The sequence below is a fragment of the Parasteatoda tepidariorum genome, chromosome 2, assembly GCF_982258835.1.
Source record: "Parasteatoda tepidariorum strain Cologne lab strain chromosome 2, Ptep-v5.0, whole genome shotgun sequence".
NCBI classification, from domain to species: Eukaryota; Metazoa; Arthropoda; class Arachnida; order Araneae; family Theridiidae; genus Parasteatoda; species Parasteatoda tepidariorum.
In genome coordinates, this window is record NC_141756.1 from 128,952,268 (window position 1) to 128,971,897 (window position 19,630).

A 19,630-nucleotide genomic window follows, 5' to 3' on the forward strand; every position below is an offset into this window, starting at 1 on the left:
AATTATTTCTTTTTGCTTAAAATTATAATTCGAAAAACAACTTTCATAATTGCGTGAAAAATTTCTCCCTTAAATAGGTGAATTATGGAAAAAGATAAATTAATATTAAGGGCCCTTAATGTTCTACCACGCACCACATTTAACTGGTGGGATTAAGTTTTCCAGATTATGGTTACACCCATAATTTTTTAGAGTGAAGGAAAGAAAATCGCTCGAAAAAATACTATGGCTTAATAAGGATTGCCCCCGATTTTCCGTACTTATTGTTCAACTCTATAGCCAAGTAATTTTGAAGATCAAGAGGATTCTAGGATCAGGTATTGGAAGAAATTTTGCCTTTGTGGAGGATTTTTTTGTAGGAACTAACCCGCATTTGCGTTGCGTGCAGAGGAAAACCACGAACACGTTCCACAGTTAGCCTGGATATAAGGGGACTCATGATACGTCTACCACTGAGGATATTTTGCGTTTCATGTTAGAATTTATTTGATCTCTATTATACACTCTGAAATTTAAATTTAAAATGATGCTAATCTAATTTAATATTGTTTTTTTTTCTTTTTTTTAAATAATGCGATCAAAATTAATAACGATATTATTTCTATATTTATCGAAATTGCTACCACTTTTAAGTAGGAACTTAGAAAAACTTAGACTTGAAACTGAAATAAAAATTTTAAAAACTACTTTTTTAAGAATGTTTTAAATTGGAAAAATGTTTTAATTTTTGTCTGGCCTAAAATGGGTATCATTTCTCAACTTTATATCTCAGAAAATTTTTTTAATTGTTTCCAAGTTTAAATAATAATAGTAGTTGTAATAAATTTCAATATGTTATTATGTTTAATATGTTATGTTTAAATGTGTGCTATTATTTTTGCCTGTGCGTTTTTGATAAATGAAGGTCAGAGTCATTTTATCTTAGATTACTTACCCATTTAATGTTAATAAACGTAGCAAATTTGAAATAGAAGTTGATTATTAATATAAATTTTTTTTTAACTGTGACGTCAAAGCAGACAATTAAAAAATATCCATCCATTTTATTTACAACTAGTATATTAAAATCGTTCTAAAAACATCACTTTATAAAATTATCCATATCGTCGTCAGCCATATTTCTCGTTTTTCTTGAAGAGGCCACTTTTAGCGAGACGCGTCTGCTGTTGCCAAAAAAAGTTGTATTAAAGTAGAGCTCTAACTGATATCTGATTTAGGCAAACTAATTTCTTTTAATGGCAGTCAAGGAATCGTCTGAGAACTATTTTGTTCGTGAAGTTGCTTATTCAAGCTTTTAGTTAAGTTGCGATGTTAAAGTTGGCACACTATTGAGATATTAAAATTCCAATATTGCCGAGCACATTGTGTTTACCACCCATATTTTGATCAATTCATTTTTCTCGAATCATTCGATTTCGCAACTTAATTCATCAGACACCGATTTTTTTTATGTAAGATGACCCTTCTGATCATAAATACATAAACCAGTCTCTGGCTGGTTTCACTCTTTTTTGATAATTGTACCGTATATAAATCAACCTCCTATTTTTGATTACGAGAGGTATACTGCTGAAAATAAAAGATAAAATTTTCTTAAATTAAATAATAAAAAAAAGAAAACAAATTATGAAGTCTTCAAAATATTCGCTGCGCTCAAATTCAGATGCTCTGAGGCATGAAATAAAGCAAAATAATTTTTTTCTAGCGTAATTTATTGTTTCTAAAAATCTTTACATGAAAATGCAAAATTAGTTATATACAAAGTTTTTAGAAAAAAGTTTTTGAAAGGGGTAAATAAATACATTCATGTCTTGATTATAATTCGTCGATCAACAAGTATTTTCTCTCGGATTCCTTGAGAGCAGCATGATCTATCATGAACGCGAGAGGGTCGGAAAACCTACCCTCCGCGGCCAAATCTGTGGGTTGCCATCGTAGCGCAGAGCTCGGTTATAGCACAACCTTACTCCTCGGTGTCTGGAACGAGAATGTTGTATGTGATGTAATGTCCCTTCCATAGAATTGAGTTAACATGCCTTATATACTAGTGAATTGGAATTATACTTTTGTAGTGGTAGATACACTACAGTACTCCCCCACCAGACTTATATCCGTGATAGAATTCGATGAACGGATACCACTAGTTGATTCATTGCTGTTTTTGTGAGAAGTCGGGTGAGCTGTATTAAGATCACCTTACCTTTGAGTGCTGATCGTGAGAGCTGTATTAAGTTCACGGTCGTGGTCGCTTCTGTGTTGCCATTAGCAGTCGAGTGCATGCAAACCGAAGTTGTGTTTAAGCGAGACTGAGTAGCAACAGAGCGAGGAGGTGCATAATCTCGAAGACACAAGTAGCAAGTCAACTTTTCAATGTGGACCATCCATCGAAGTAGGCGTGTTCAACTCGAAGTGGGCGTTACTGCCAAGGTAGGCGTGTGCACATCACGTCCGTGTCACCAATGTAGGGAGAGTTGTTACAGACCGTGTCAACCTTCACCTATGAAAAGTTATCCCACCATAGAACTGAGTTGGAACGCTGGAAATGGTGTTTATCTCGGCCTTTGGCGCGAAGCGCCACTTACCGATTCATCGAAATTGTGGAGTCGTAATTTGGTTAGGCATAAATTAATTACAGCAATAAAATATATAGATAAGGGGGTATGGAGAGGTCTCCATTGTCAAGTACTAGCATGAAGTCATGAACATAAACATAAATGAGAAGGCAATAATAATTGACCAAAAGTTAGTTAGTTAGATTAAGTATGCATAATTATAACAGTAAAACAGGTATATAAAACATATGTACAGTGTATTTACAAGATATATACATAGATTGTGTCCCTCTGTTAGAATAGTGACCGGTGATCACCACTCGTTGCTCACTATAATTAAATTTAATCAGCTCTGTGACTCCCCCAGATCGGACCCTTCAAGATGGGTTGCTCCTTCGCCAGGTTTGTCACAGTGCTGTGTTTGTTTGTGTGAGTTATATCAGTTGTAGTATTTTGATATCAAGCAATCGATGTTAAAAATGCGGTCAGTGGGCTGAAGCTGATATTTTCTCTAATGATATCTAAATCAAAGATTTTATTAAAATTTGCGTTGTTACACTCCTTTGCTTTTTTATAGAATTTTGAGTTGATCCTAGCCATGTATTGATTAATATCCTCTATTTTTAAGTCGTTTTTAAGGGATGTGTTGCTGATAGCCCTTGGGGCACCCAACATTGTTCTGATGAGCTTGCCCTCAAGATTGGAAAGTTTATTCTTTAGATTATTAGTCAGTGTTGTTAGGGCTGGACTGCCGTAGGTCAGAATCGGTCTAATAATTTGAAGGTAAATGGTTCTTTTATTGTTTATATCGAGCTTGGAGTTTTTGTTTAAAATTGCGTATAGGGCGAAAAACGCACCTTTACCTCTCTTGATAACATCATCTATATGCTTACTCCAGCTGAGGTTGAAAGATATGGTAATACCCAGATATTTAACATGTTTAATTGGAGCTATGTCCACGCTAAAAAGCTTGATATTTGGGATAGCCTCGAATTTAATTTTACTGTGAATTATCATGTACTGACTTTTGTCTGGGTGAAGCTTTATCCTCCATTTGGAGCACCAATTTTCTACTATTTTCAATTTATTTTGTAGGAGCTCTATTGCTCTTTTAGTATTTAGTGATTTGGTGACTATAGAAATGTCATCTGCGTATAGTGCGACTAGTTCATTTAGGTTGTTGTTATTAACAGGAAAGTCAGCAGTGAACAGAATGTAAAGAATCGGTCCAAGGATGGACCCCTGCGGTACTCCCGCTCTGATAAGTTTATAATCAGAATATGTATTGTTTATTTTAATTCTAAAATAACGTTTATTTAGATATGCATTAAGAAGGGAGAGTAGGCTCTTTGAGAAGTTCATCTCGTTTAATTTGACAATAAGGCCCTTATGCCATACTCGATCGAACGCTTTCGCGACGTCGAGTAGGATAAGGGCCATTGTCTCCATTTTAAATTTACCATTACTAATGAATTCCATTAAGTTAATGACTTGTTTTGTAGTAGAAAGGTTGGCTCTAAAACCATATTGTTGGTCCGGTAGGTTATGTAAATATTGTTGTAGTCTATTTTTGATAACGTTCTCCAGTATTTTTGAAAGTGAGGGCAGTAGGCTAATAGGCCTATGATTGTTGGGGTTAGAGGCATCTTTCCCTGGTTTCGGGAAGAGTATTATATCCGATTTTTTCCACATGTTTGGGAAATAACAGTTGTTTAGGCAGGCATTAAAAATCTCAGTAAGGATGGGAATAATAGTAGGTGGAGCATTCTTGATCATTTCATTAGTAATACTATCATGACCTGGGGCCTTTTTGTTTTTTAGTTTTTTGATAATAATAATTTCATTGTCATTGGTAGGCTCATTATCACTAATATTAGGAATGTTGGACATGATATCATTATAAGTATTCTCAACAAAATAGTCATTAATAGGGCATGATGGTTCGTTATTTAGGTTGAATTGCTCATACATTGTATTCGCGAAAACCTCTGCTTTATCTGCATCAGTGTATGCAATGTTGTTGAAATTTTTAAGGGGAAGATTTGTTTGTGGAGTTTTCCTAAGAGCTCTTGCCATCCTCCAAATTGAGTTGTCGTCTTTATTTAGAGATGCAACCTTATCATTCCATTGGGTGTTCCGATATTTTAAGCATTCCTCTGTGATGATTTTTTTGAGTCTGTTTGCCTCGGTCTTATAACTTGGATTGGAAGTCCTTTTATAATACTTAATCAGTTTATTCTTGGCTCTTATTTTTTCTTTGATTTGCCATGGGAGTTTGAAGTTGTTCAGGTTTTTAATTTTCACCGTGGTGGCGTCTGATAATGCATTTTGCATATTAGTGTTTAAGTTGTCGATTGCAGTATCAATATCATCGTTAGATTTTATTTCATTTGGCCTCTTGAGTTTCAAATTTAGGATATTGTGGTAGAGCAGCCAATCTGTATTCTTTTTCTTTATAGTTTGCTCATTAATTTGTAGATTAGTGTTAATTAATACAGGCAGGTGATCGCTGCTGAGGTCATTGATAACATTAAGAGCAAATGCCGGTGGCATGTTAGTCATCATGATATCCAAGATATCTGGTCTACAGTTATGCTTATATGGGTAATGCGTGGGGTCTGTTGGAGCATATAATGTTAGGCCCAAATTTTTGACAATGGTATGGAGTCTTATGCCTTGTCTATTATTTGTATTACAGCCCCATATGATGTTTTTTGCATTGAAGTCTCCTAATATAATGGTGTCCATATTGTTATCAAAAAGTTCCTTAAAATATGACTCCTTCAGTTCGTTGTTGGGGGGGGGGGTTGTAGAGTGAGATGATCTTAATATCTTTATTTGCTAGTTGAATAATAACTGATGTTTCATCTATGAGGTCTTTGGTATTAGCATTGTATAAAGAAGAGTTAATACATTTTGAGACGTAGATCGCTGTGCCGCCACCATTGTGCGTTGTGCGATCACACCTATAGGCATTATACATAGGTAGGTTGAGTCTTTGATTGGGCTTAGCGTGTGTCTCTGTAATGGCTATAACATCAGGGGTGTGTTCAGCGACAAAATCAATTAACTCTGCCATTTTTTGTAGTCATATTATTAGCGTTCCAGAGAATAATACTGAGCAAAATTGTTTTATTTCTGTCCATAATTTTCACTGGGGTTTCCTTTGTTTTTCTCAGTGTTGTAAGTTTGGGCACTGACTCTAGTAATAAGACTGTGGAGGTTGTTAGAGGCCTCAATAGCTTTAAGTAGTATAGAACTGAGTTAACATGTCGTATATACTATTGGATTGGAATTATATTTTTGTATTGGTAGATACACTACAACTCTTTTTATACTTTACACGGTGGTAAAATAAAAATTAAATACATGTTTCAAAACTCAAACCATAAAGATTGAAAAGTAATTCCAGGGTGCGTAGCCAAATCTTTCAAACACTCAAATAATATTTTGAAGCACTACATTAACAAGATTCAAAATAAGACTTTACATGATAAAATAACCAGTTTTTGACAAAGAACTCTTTTCTTGATTATATTAGCCATTATATAAAAAGAGGTTTTTCGGCTGGAAAATGAGGCCTGAAATTGAGAATATCTTGCAAGCACATGACAGAATCTCACCAAACCCAGCTCAGTAATGCGCACTCCCGAGTATTTCATCAAACATGTAAAATGATGGCCGCTTTCATACGCTATGGACCAACGATACTCCGAAATGGATTGTGGTTAAATAAATTGTGAAAAGGTTGAATAGAACAATGTGCACGTGTGCAAAAAAAAATAATATCTCATTTTAAAGGTATTATGACGTCACACATATAAACGATGATAAAGAAAGAATGAATTCGCGATATTAGTTTAGATAAATATTATCATAGAGACTTCTTTTAAATAAAGAAATATTGTTTTGTTTACACGCTTTTTGTTATTCTTTCGGGTTACATCAGAAATAATCAAAACTATTATTTATAAGAGCTGCAAAAATCACTATGATTAAATTTTCTAAAAATCGGATAAAAACGTTCTTCTAAACTAATTGGAAAGAAAGACGAGATATTCATAAAGAATACGTAGCTTCCGATGTCAAAAACATTTTAATATATCGTTTTCATGTAATAGTTTTCGGGCAGCCCTTTCAAAATTAAATATTACATGAACTATTGTACGGTATTCATTTTTTTTTTTTTTTTTTGCAATTTAAACGTTTAGAATATATATAAACCCTGAGAATGATTTCGAACACATGCCATCACAATTTTGATCCTCTGCAGAGGGGATGGCTCTCCTGCTTCGGTAGCCCGGTGACCTGCGCGCTTAGTCGAGCACTTTACGGTTGAACAGTTTAACGATAACCAATACCGCGCACCCTAGGTCCCAACGTAGGCTGATCAAAGTGGTTACTCACCGTAGCTAGTGATGCTTGACTTCGGTGTTGTACTGAGAACCGTCTTTTTACGATCAGTCAGGGTGCGTAGCCAAATTTTTCAACAAAAAGAGAGCACTTCTCAAACACTCAAAAAATATTTACCGGTTTTATCTTCTTTTAACTGTCTTGTCAAAAAAAAACCTTTTGGCATTGTCAAAAATCAAGAAATTTTGAATAATGTAAAACGAATGTTGTTTTCATACGCTACGGTCTGCCGAAATAGATGGGGGTTGAATTAATTGTGAAAACGTTGAATAGAAGAATGTGTCTTTCTGCATAATTCGGAGCTAAAATCAACATAGTAAAGGAAAAATCTCATTTTGAAAAAGGGAAAATTAAGCACTTTTTAAAAACATCCAATGAAAATAGCACTTTTAAAAAACGAAAATAAGCACCTTTAGGTACTTTTTAAAAACGCTACACATCCTGTCAGTCCATCCCTCTATCTATCTAACTATATATAAGTTCAAAATGAAAATAAAACAAAGGAAAATTTCAGATATATGAAAAAAGGATACTAACAAATCAAACGCACTTCAGAAATGCAGTAAGAACAGAACACACCTTAAAACGAAACTCCTCTAGTTACGCTCAATTTGCGCTTTGTTTTCATATTTTGCAATCTTGTTAAGAAAATATTTTAAATCATTCTTGAAAAATTTCCCGTTCATGTAAGTTCATTTGATTTCGTTACTCGCTTTATAGATTATGTTTTATTTTATGCTTTTACGTGATATTTTTACTTATTGTGTACTATTTTATTTGTTATAATTTTTGTAAAAAATTTTTCAGTGCTCCTCACACTATTGTATTGATAGATTTTGCTTTGGCTATATTGATACAATATTAGAAAGCACTCTTTTTTGCAGATATAATCGAATGGGCTGATGAAAAGATTAGATCTTTTATTTTCCGAATTTTTAAAAAAAATTTTATCCTTTTTTTTCCCCCCAGTTGTTTATTTTTTATTATTATTCTTCTTTTTCTCCCTTTTTTCATACGTCTATAATTTTCCTTTGTTTTATCTTCATTTTGAACTTATCTTATGAGTTCTATTTACTTGCAGCTTATGTGCAATAAATGAAACTTATTGTTTTTCTTAATTTTCTTCGTGTTTTTTTGTATTTATTTATTTTGCTGTATATATATATATATATATATATACATTAGAAGGAGATGACCGATAACCCCCTCTAACATATATTAAAACTACGCCACTGATGGCAGAAGAAAGCCTGCTCTGATAATTTTTTTAATGGTAATAACTTTTTTTTAATAATACGGATTTTTTTTTTTTTTAGAGTTAAAAGGACTGATTATCATTAAAAATTTAATTTTGTATTGTTTACGTAGCTTTACACACCGTACGATCGTTGAAAATGTATTAATAATTTGACTTCATGCAACATTCGCCTAACCAAACTGTATTCATCGTTACACTTTTTCGTAAAATAGAAAATGAGCTCATTTCTAATGAAATTGTCGCGTTTCGTATTCGGAAATAACACGACACGTGATTAACAAAATTGGCTTTTCAACGGCAATGAGGACAAATTTAAGACAGGAAATTAAAAAAACTAGTATGACTGAGTATTTTATTTTCATACACCTCAAAAATTGCGACGCCCATGCTTTTATACTACTTATTATTTTTTTTTTTAAATTAGATTCAGGCAAGTCAATTTTGCCGACGCCTTTTGTTTTAATAATTGAAAACGATTGTTTTATTTATTCTTTGTTTGTGTTATGATTTATCGTTTCTAATCGAACGTTATTCATTTATTGTCACTTTTTTTTCCTTTATAGATAACCGGAAACATGTTAAGATAAATGTTTATTTTTTCGCTATTGTATATAATCTTTTAGTTTTATGGACGATATTATGATAGGCATTTAATAGGCGTTTCTATTGCTTCAAAATTAAATTTTGCTTTGAGTGATAACAAAAATCTTTTCCCCAAATTATATATTTGAAGTAAAGAAATTTTTCTTTAAAAAGTATGTTTTTTTATTTTCTTTGAATTCTAATAATTCATTTATTTTTCCGCAAATATATTACTAAGTTCACTGATAAACAAAAAAAACGAACAAAAATTGTTTTATTTCTCCCCTATAAAACTAAAATGAATGAATTAATATTTGAACAAAAATTATTTTGATGAACAAGATATATAAAGGAAAAGTGTGAACGTAGGAAAAAAGGCTATCAGACAACGATTTGATGACAATCGAAACAAATTTGATGACATGGACCCTATAACGTTCTTTATTGAATTTATCTGACAAAGCGAATATAAAATATTTAAATGCGCGCAATAAACTATTTTTTGCTCAATTAAAGCTATAAGTTAGAAATTATCACTGACAGGGCCGGATTAACCTATATGCACACTAGGCACGTGCCTAGGTCCTACGAAATTCAGGGGCCTACGAAAAACTTGGGAGAAAAAAATTTGTTGACAAAAATAATTTAGCTTTAAAAACAACAAGTGTATTTTGCACAAAATTATGAAGATACAAATAAAAATATAATATTTTTCGGTAATAAATTATTTTGCAGAATCTTATGATCTAATATATTACTTTTTTGCGATTTTTGGATTCAACGAAATCTTGTATTATGCTGTCGAATTCCAAACTATGCAAAATGTCGGATTGAATAGACATAAGTGCGAGCGATGTCAAACGATCCTGGTAAGAAAATAATTTTTTTATCAATTTTAATCTGGAGAAAGATCTTTCTCCTTCTGCATTTGATCCAAGAATCGACAAATATATTCTTAATAAATGCAATGTGAACGTTAGGAAAAGTATTCACAAGTTTATCTTTATTTTGAGCCTTCAACATTTCTTGTGCAGATTTATGTTCATACAAATTTGAAAATAGTAAAAATTCATCTACAAAGTTGTCCTCTAAATCGGATGAGTAAATTTCACTATCAATTTCACTGTTTTCTTTGCTGGTTTGTTGTTGTATTGTTGACGTGAAGTGTTTACATAGTTATCGATCGAACTAATCATAATGGTATTATCGATATCAACAACAATATCGGTAGTATGTCTGTATTGCAGATAAAGTTCGATAAATAAAATTAAAATCCATATTAATAAAAATGTAAAAAAAAAATATGCCAGAAAATTTTAGCATATATTTTGAAAGGAGGGGAGGGCCCAAAAACGGCTATGCCTACGAAAGGTATAATCCGGCTCTCATCACTGATGTTTAAAATATGTGACAAACTGAATCACTTATAGTAAAATTTAAAACAATGACTTAACCAATCAGTATCGCGCATCCCCATTGAATGAATGAATTAATATTTGACTGTATTCACTTTTAAAAAAACGTGTTTGAACTTGAATGGATGAGTTATTTCATTAAGGAATTTGAAGAAGATATAAGGGAGAGTAGGAAATCTATCGTTTATATAAATATTTGCCGTCTAGATACGTTTCGTTAGAAAACTTCATTTAAAATATCTCGATTCCCATTTGTTCTATCGTTGTGCACCTAAGTAATAGTTTTACTAACAGTTTTACTACATTTTCCACAGCTAACATTTCACTAGTGTCTACATTTAATAATCAAAATTTTACTACCATTGAAATTTCATTAACAAAATTCTTAGTGTTTTTTTTTTAAACCCACAATTCTTAATTAAATAAACTAGTATTCATTTTCCCATTAACATTACAATGTAAATTTTAAGAGCTCTCTTTTTTCCAACTTTTAGAATAAATTACTAAAATTGCAAATATTACTGGGTAGAATACAATAAGGTATACATGAATGTATTCTGTTAGGGGCAAAATTTAAATATTTGATTACAAGTTACTCAAAAACATGCTCATTGTAGTTGCAAATTTTTGAAAACATTGTTCTATTATAGTTTGAAGACGTTGTAATTATTCATTGTTTCAGATGACTGTTTTTATAAATAAGCTAAACAATACTTTAAATTTATTTTTAAAACATTTTTTCTCGTTTTATATTCTGGCATACTAAATAATATAAACAATGAAAGAAATAATCCCAAGAAACTGAAGCGTTGAAATATGACTCGATGAAAACTTCTTTTGCTTCACAAATATACAGATTAGAAATAACAGTTGATCATTCTAAAACAGTTACCCATTTTCAAGACTTGCCAGATGTGACTAAGCAAAAGTTATTTGAAATACAGGAGTCAAAGGAGTTCACAACAAAAAGTAACTCTTAAAAATCAGTATCACTATTTACTAAGACACATCTTTTCTATCATGAGCATTTGAAAAAATTAAAAACTTTTCTTCAAAAATAACACAAAGAATGGGAGACCCATGGGTAAACTTCTGTAAAAGAATTTTTACCAAAGATTGTGACTTCCAAATAGAAAAAAAATAATTTTTTTTCACTGAACATTTTCACTTAACAATTAATGAGAAGCAATCCCTAAATATTACTGAGTCTCATGTTTTGCTAATCATCTGATTTTAGGCATAAAAAATGAAATTGAGCTCTAAAGAAGCTTATTTTTGTTATTTACAAGGCAAGTTTGGCACACATGTTTCCAGAAATTTGTGAATCCATTTTTGATATCCTGTTGTGTGAGGTTTACTTCTCTTTTTTTAAAAATAAAATTAAAGGGGTTAAAACAAAAATAACGCCTCAAAATACTTTTTGTCAACAATATGAAATAAAAAAGTGGCATTCCACTTTTCAAAAAACTGCCATCTTACCTAGAATTTAATATTTATATATTGAAAAGCAAAGGAATCATACGCACAATTCCCCTAACCATTACAATAAAACTTCCGATTGATTCATTTTGTTGTTGGCATATAAAACAAGTCAAAGGGGGACAAAAAGAATAGTCAAAAATCTTTAATAAAATAAAAATTTACAGTTTCTGACAGCAATGAGAGAGCCATTCTTTTGTTTTGTGACAGGAAGCTTTAGTACAGAGGGGACATCTAAGTAACAATTGAGGATTACAAACTTCACCTGTTTTAAAATGTGTTAGTACAACGTCAGCGAGAGCCTAGAAAAATAAAAAGTAATACATCAAACAGGGTGCGTAGCCAAATCTTTCACCAAAAAATAAGCACCTTTTAAGTACTTTCTTTAACTCAAAAAATATTTTTAAGCACTGTATACATTAACAAAATGCAAAATAATTTTCAAAGACTTTACAGGATTATGACGAAATAACTAGTTTTTGACAAGGAATTTTTTTCTCGATCCGGTTTGATATCAAAGGGTGGAAAATGAAGCTCGACAATAATCTGGTCGAACCCAGCTCAGTAGACGCAAATGCGAACTCTCGAGTATTTCCTCAAAAATGCAAAATGATTGGCACTTTTATACGTTATGAACAGGCAGTGCACCGAATTGAAATGTGGTTGAATAAATTGGGAAAACATTGAATAGAACAATGTGAGAAGGATGCTTTTGCATAATACATGGTGAAAATCAACAGGGTGAAGAAAAAAAATCTCATTTCCGAAAAAGGAAGCACTTTTCAAAAACACCCCATGAAAAAAGCACCTTTAAGGGCTTTTTAAAAAACCGAAAGCTAAAAAAAAAGCACTTTTTAAGAGCTACGCATCATGTCAAATGTAAATTCCTTTTTTAAAATTTTCCTTTTTTTAATGAAAGGTTTTTCAAACATCTGTTCACAATCAGAAGTATAACAATAAAGAAATATATATAGTTCATGAAATTCAAAAGCAATTTTAAGGCTAATTAATTCTATATTAGTAAATACTGTTAATAAAATGACTGAAATACTACTTAGATAAATGTACAACATTTCATACAACACTATTTTAAAGGGACCCAATGAATATAGTGTTGTAGAGAGATACTTTGGAGAGACACAGTAAGACTTTTTTTTTTAGTGTTATATATGCAACAAAATTAATTTGCAGAGTGTGTTATTTATGGTTAAATATTAAAAACAATTGAAATAAATTCAGATTATAAACATACCTGAAAGCCATTTTCATTGAAAATAATCTGATATTTTTGTTTGTTCATTCATTTTCTTTTTACTGTTAAGTCAGGTAAAAAAGTATGCATTGAGTGCAAAGGAAGTTCGTTTGTGAAGGGTGCTCGACACATCCTCTACAGATCAAACTCTTTTTCAGGTGTTAATGGGATGCGTGTGGTCATTTGTGACTCATGATTAGCTTTTAACATGAAAGAAATGAAATCAGATAGGAATGTTACATTCTAAGAATGGTAGCTCTTGGGGTGGTTCTCTTGTCAGAAAAGATGGAAAAAATGGCAAAAGATGATGAAATAAAATTTTTTTTTACATTATTTGAAAATCAAAAGTAAATGGAGAAAATAACGTTGAAATTTGGATAAAAAATGGCTTTACAGGGGTTTATTGCTTCAGAGAATATCGTAATAGTGAGAGGAGCATGATATTAATTCACTTTCAAGTTCATTGGGATCACGAAACAATATCGCAATAAAGGGAGGTTATTGTTGTATTGGATATCGTAGTAGCGAGAGTTCACTGCACTTCTTTATAAGATTAAATGGAATCAATGTTCAAGTGTCTGGATGAATTAGAATTAGTCCTAATTGCCTTTTTTTATCATTTTGCCTTAGAACAACTAAAAATACTTGCTCACAACATTTCAAATTTGAGTTTATATTCTTTTGTGAGAAATAAAAAACCAGCTATAAGACCAGCAATTTCAGAATAGCTTGTTGGAAGGAAAGATGAGATTTCTTTTTATTTATTGTTTCTATTAAATCATTTTCATTTATTGTTCTTGAAATTGTTTAAGGAGTAGGAAAAATATCATAGATTAGTAAAAAATGTCATAACTCTTGGTAGAGCAGAGTTGCCATTTATATTTGTAAGAAAATTCCCTGTGTTTTCCCTGCACCAGGGTGCGTAACCAAATCTTTCACCAAAAAAATAAGCACCTTTTAAGTACTTTTTAAGTACTCAAAAAATATTCCTAAGCACTGTATACATTAACAAAATGCAAAATAATTTTCAAAGACTTTACATAATCATGATAAAATAACTAACTTCTGACAAAGAACTCTTTTCTTGATTATGTTAGCCATTTAAAATGTTGGAGAGATTTTTCGTTTCAAAGTCAGAGGCTGGAAAATGAACCCTGAAATTGAAAATATCTTGAAAAATGCAACAGAGTTGCACATGAGAGCGCAAGAATCTCACCAAACCCGGCTCAGGAGACGCACATGTGAACTCCCAAGTATTTCATCAAGCATGTAAAATGATTGGCGCATTCATACGTTATGGACCGACGGTATGCCGAAATGTATTGTGATAGAATGAATTGTGAATAAGTTGAATAGAACGATGTGAAAAGCAGACTTCTAAATAATACCTGGTAAAAATCGAAATAATAAAGAAAAGATATTATTTTTGAAAAGGAAGCACTTTTAAAAACACTCAATGAAAAAACACCTTTTAAAAAACGCAGCACTTTTTAAAAACGCAAAAGCACCACATATTATACACAATTCATTAAGAGGAAACACATATTCATTGTGCTCTTGTAAACTATATTAGGATAACAGATTTAGTTGCTGGAAAAACTTGCAAAAATAAGAAACAGCTCAACGTAAAACAAATAGTGCTATAATTAATGAAATGGTATAATATAGCTGAACTATTATCCTTAAATATCCCATAGATTGCATTTTGAGATGTCTACATATTTTTAAAAGACAAAAATAAGAAATGAAATTCTCTGTTTGTAAGGAAAAATTCAAAATCCCCTGCATTTTCCCTGTGATTTTAGATGATTTTTAAATTCCCTGCATTTTCCAGGCTTTCCCTGTTCTCTGTGTGGAGAGGTAATTCTGTAAACTTACTCAGGGGTCTGTCCAGACATTTTGTGAAAGGTCCTGTTTTTGTAAAATTATTCGCAATTTGTGAATATAAAATAAGTCACATTCTTTCAACCAGGGTCCTGCTTTTTTGAATTTGTGTAAATAGGGTCTGGTTATTGCAAAAAACTTTTTTCAAGGAGTTTTTAAATTGTAAATTTATACAAGATTATGCTCAACAGCTCAACACTGTAAAATTATAATTGAAAAAATTAAATTTTCAAAAATAAACAGCAATTGCCGCTTCTAAATTAGAGATGCAACATACAAATATTTGGTATTTAGCCTATACTGCTGAATATTCATTTCGGAAGAATAATGGAAGAAGCGTCTGCCGAAGACAAAACTTAGTTCGTTGACATACATCTTTCTTTTTTTTTACCCTGGGGGGAAAGGGTTAATTCGATTCATAAAACAATAATGAAGATAAACAAATTCATGAAGGGTCCGATTAAAAGAAAAATCATTTTGTGAAGGGTCCGTTTTTAAGTTAAAATATTTTGTGATGGGTCCGTTTTTATGAAAAGATATTTTCTGAAGGGTCCCAAATTTCTTCTAAACAGACCCCTGTTACTTCAAACAGATTATTAGGAAAATTCTAAAAAATTGCAATTTTGATTTTTCAACCATAATGTCATAACCTTAACTATGAAATCAAAATAGTTACACGTAAATTATAATATTTGATACCTTTGAATAGTACACCTGGATTTTCACAAATGTTTGGAAATTAATTTAATTTGAATTATAATAACATTAAGACTACAAAACTTCACTGTTATAACTTTAAAAAAAAATTTTGAAATTAATATAATTGCGTATTAAATTTTCCCATTACACTAAGCATAGCAGGTTTATTTGTCACGCAAAAATCAGACAGATATCTATTTTTTATGCGATTACAATTATTTAATTTGAAAAATATTTTAAAGAGAAATGAAAAATTAAGAAAAGAAAAAATAAGAATAAGAAATTAAGACTAATTCAACTAAGTAAATTTTTGAGTTTCTAAATAATAAAAAAATAAACATAAAGATATTTTACTATAATGCATTGTTATATAATTTATCAGTAGCAGCAAATTATTCCTTTGTGTGAAGAATAAATTGAAGTTTATTATAAATTTTTTTTAACGAAGCTTAATATTTATCCTTAATCTAGTAGGAGGGCTCGGAAAAAAATATAGCGGTTTCTTGAACATTTTAATTGACAAGCTGTATACTTAATTTAATTATACAAATAAACATTAAAAAAAATTTGTGTAACAAGGAAAAAACTATTCAAACTTATAAAAAGCTGTTTATCAAAAATAAATGAATAAATAAAACAGAATGAATATTTACTTGAATAAAAAGTGGATGATCATTGGGAGCAGGAACTCTTTGAAAATTTTTCACTCCAATCTGAAAAAAAAATAAATATTACATATATTTCTAAGACACAGCAATACATAATAAAACAAATAAGAATCGGACATTTACAGCAAACTAATATGCACGATTTCAATTAATCATGACTTATATATTAATTGGAAAGATTTCAGAAAACAAAAAGACAATTAAAAGGAAAAAATATATTAATTTTAAAAATTAATGTATAAGAAATTTTAACTTGAAAAAAAATTTTATTGGTAAAAAAATTTTGAAAACTAATTAACCACGGAAAATTATAACCTCTTTTTTAACCCACATGGTTATATCTATCTGCAAGGCAGTAAGTATCAATACCTGTTGTATCAATATCTTCAGAGAAAAACAAAAGTGAGAGGAGGACCAAAAATGAGACTCAAATCATTAGTCCCTGATTATCCAGAGTTAATTCGGGTATATTGCAAATATTTCTTACCCCGAGTAAACTCGGGTAAAGGAGAATTCGTCAATATGTTTTGTTTTATCACGTTTTTATTTGGCGGGAAGGAAAACAAAAAATAATCTGCTGTGATTGGAAGTCTGCCAATATTTGTTTGCTATTTGTGGGACCGCAAACGTGTTCTGTGCAATTGTGCATACGATGGTTGATGAATTTACATAGAAAGAAAAAAAAAGAGTTAAAAAATGGCGTTCGCGAGAGAAAGTAATGCAGGTGATTTTTCAGATTGTGAACATATACAAAAACTTTATTTCTTTTGCCCGAGATAATCTGGGATAAAATGTCAACTTTTAACTTGTGTTTTAGTTCCTTGTATTTATTAATGAAATAAAAAAAATATATGTTGACTTTTCGCATTTTTTTTCTTCAGGCAAGGGAAGCAGTTAACATATTTTAAGCAAGTAAAAATATCAAAAAAAAAAAAAAAACTGAAAATAAGATACAAAAAGAACACAATCATATATACCTTCTGGGCAAGTTCTGTACCATATTCGATATCCAATTCATGAAGTGTCTCTATATGATCATTGACAAAAGAAATCGGAACCAGTACAATGTTTTTCTTTCCTTTGTTAACATAGCCTTTGATAGCATCATCAGTTTGAGGACTTAACCAAGCAGTTGGACCTACCTTAAAAGAGAAACACTCAATAAGATTGATGGAACTTATTAATAACTTTTGATCTAAAGATTAAAATAATGAATTTAGTTGACCAATAGTGGTGCATTGGTTTAGTGGTCAGCTTAGATAGGTGTATAATGTTGCTCTATTATTAGCATATAAAATTAAAAAGATATTGTATTGCATGAATAATGGCTCGTCTCTTCCCACTTCTTAAACTGTGTTGTTCTCGCTTACGTAATGCCATTCATATCATTTTTTCAACTGGAAGATTTTTGGTATCTATCCTACATATTTTAAGAAACTATATCAATTATAAATTGTTGCATAAATGTAATATTTAGCTTAGTTTTAAAAAAAAATTATGTGCATTCTTTGTTAAAGATGCATGCCAGTTATCTATTTAAAAATATCAGTACAAAGGAATATGCATAATTAGAAAATTTAACATTACAAAATTTCAAATTTTATTTTTTAATTTTACAAAATCTTTAAATAGTGGTCAACTAGGTAAGTTGAGGTAGTTTTGATTCAATGAAAGTTTTAGAATGGTATTCAATAAGGCTCAAACTCAGGCAAAATTGACTTCTTTCCTTGGTCAACATAAGGTGGTCAGATTCTTCTTTTATTCTATAGGATACAATAGAGATCAACACTTATGCAACCGATCTTCCAATTCAATTTCTTCAAATCCCTTCGATCAGTATTTGAAAGTGACTGGTTACCGAATTCAACTGAACCAGCAATTGCGAGAATTCGAACTTTGGCCACCTCAATGGGGGGTGAACGCTCTCAGGGTGCATAGCCAAATCTCCCAGCAAAATATAAGCACCTTTAAAGTACTTTTTAAGCACTATATATATTAACAAAATGCAAAACAGTTTCCAAAGACTTTACATGATCATAAAATAACACGTTTCTGACAAAGAATTCTTTTCCTCATTATATTAGCCATGTTAAAAAGATCGAGATTTTTCAGTTCAATTTCAGAGGGTGGTAAATGAAGCATGAAATTGAGAATATCGTACAAAATGCAGCAGAGTTGCATTTTAAAGTGCGAGAATCTCACCGAACCCAGCTCAGTAGACGCACATGCAGACTCCTAAGTATTTCATCAAACAAGTAACATGATTGGGGTGCTATCATAAGATGAGGGCAGACGGTACGCCGAAATGGATTGTGGTAGAATATTTTGTGAAAACATTGAATAGAACTAAGTGAAAACCACGCATTTGCATAATACGCAGCGAAAATCGACATGGTAAAGGAAGAAATTCCATTTTCGAAAAGGAAAAATTAAGCACTTTTTAAAAACACCTCATGAAAAAAAGCACCTTTAAGGGCTTTTAAAAAATGAAAATCAAAAATAACAGGGTATCTGCTACATTTTAGACTTTCAAATTCATGACTCATTCCAAGAACTTTTCAAGACTTGACGAAGTTACTATTTTCTCCGACAAAAGCAGAATAATAAATTTAAAAAGCATTATAATAACATTAATTAAAATGATAGGTATAACCAAAACTGTTATACTCTGCATCTTCATATTTATTGATTTTAAATTTAAAAAACAGAGTAAAGAAAGGGTTGAAGCAATAAAATAACTTAAAAAATAATAGCTGAGCAAATAATTTTTTTTCTGCAGAATTGTATTCTGAAGATACTTTTCTTGTTCATCAGAAAGGAGAGAAATACTCCTGATTTTTCTGTTCTCATTTCGGAATTTAAAAAAAAAAAAATTGCCAATGACTGGCTTGCTTCAGCTAGAATTTTAAATTGATAAAATAAAAATTAATAAATAATAATAATAATTCTGAAATCACAGAAGTTTAAAATATACTTTGCTCTAGAAATGATGTTTTTCGTTTCATTTTTTGAAAGAACACCATAATTTTTAAAGAACATAATAAAAACATTTTATATTTTAATAAAATATGACTCTAAGTGTGGATTTTTTTACAAATTCAGATATTCAGAATACCATGAAATAATTGGGGGAGGGGGGGATTCCACTTTAAAAATAAAATTTTTCGGCGACCTAAATCCATGACTTTCCATTATTTTTTTAAAAAATAGTTAAAATCATGACATTTCATGACAAATTTTGTTCAATTCATGACTTTCTATGATTTTTCAGGTGCGCGGATACCCTGAAATAAGCACCTTTAAGTACTTTTTAAAAACACTACGCACAAAGGCTCAATCTCTTGAGTCACCATAACTGTCATAACTCAATAGAACCTATTAAACCTCTTTCCTGGCTTCAAAGAGCTCAATATAAAGCAGATATTTAC

The 19,630-nt window shown here is 31.0% G+C and overlaps 1 protein-coding gene across 3 annotated transcripts in view; it reads right to left on the minus strand.

Moving 5' to 3' along the window:
* Window positions 1-11,828: 11,828 nt before the first annotated feature.
* FeCH (ferrochelatase, mitochondrial) overlaps window positions 11,829-19,630 on the minus strand; it is a 70,642-nt gene continuing 62,840 nt past the window's right edge. For all 3 annotated transcript variants that reach the window (XM_043055180.3, XM_043055179.3, XM_071178032.2), the window contains 3 exons: window positions 17,180-17,344; window positions 16,188-16,247; window positions 11,829-12,001 (listed from right to left, as the gene is read on the minus strand). In XM_043055180.3, the coding sequence (XP_042911114.1) occupies window positions 11,861-12,001; window positions 16,188-16,247; window positions 17,180-17,344 (366 nt within the window). In that variant the 3' untranslated portion in view covers window positions 11,829-11,860. The remainder of the gene's footprint in view (window positions 12,002-16,187; window positions 16,248-17,179; window positions 17,345-19,630) is intronic.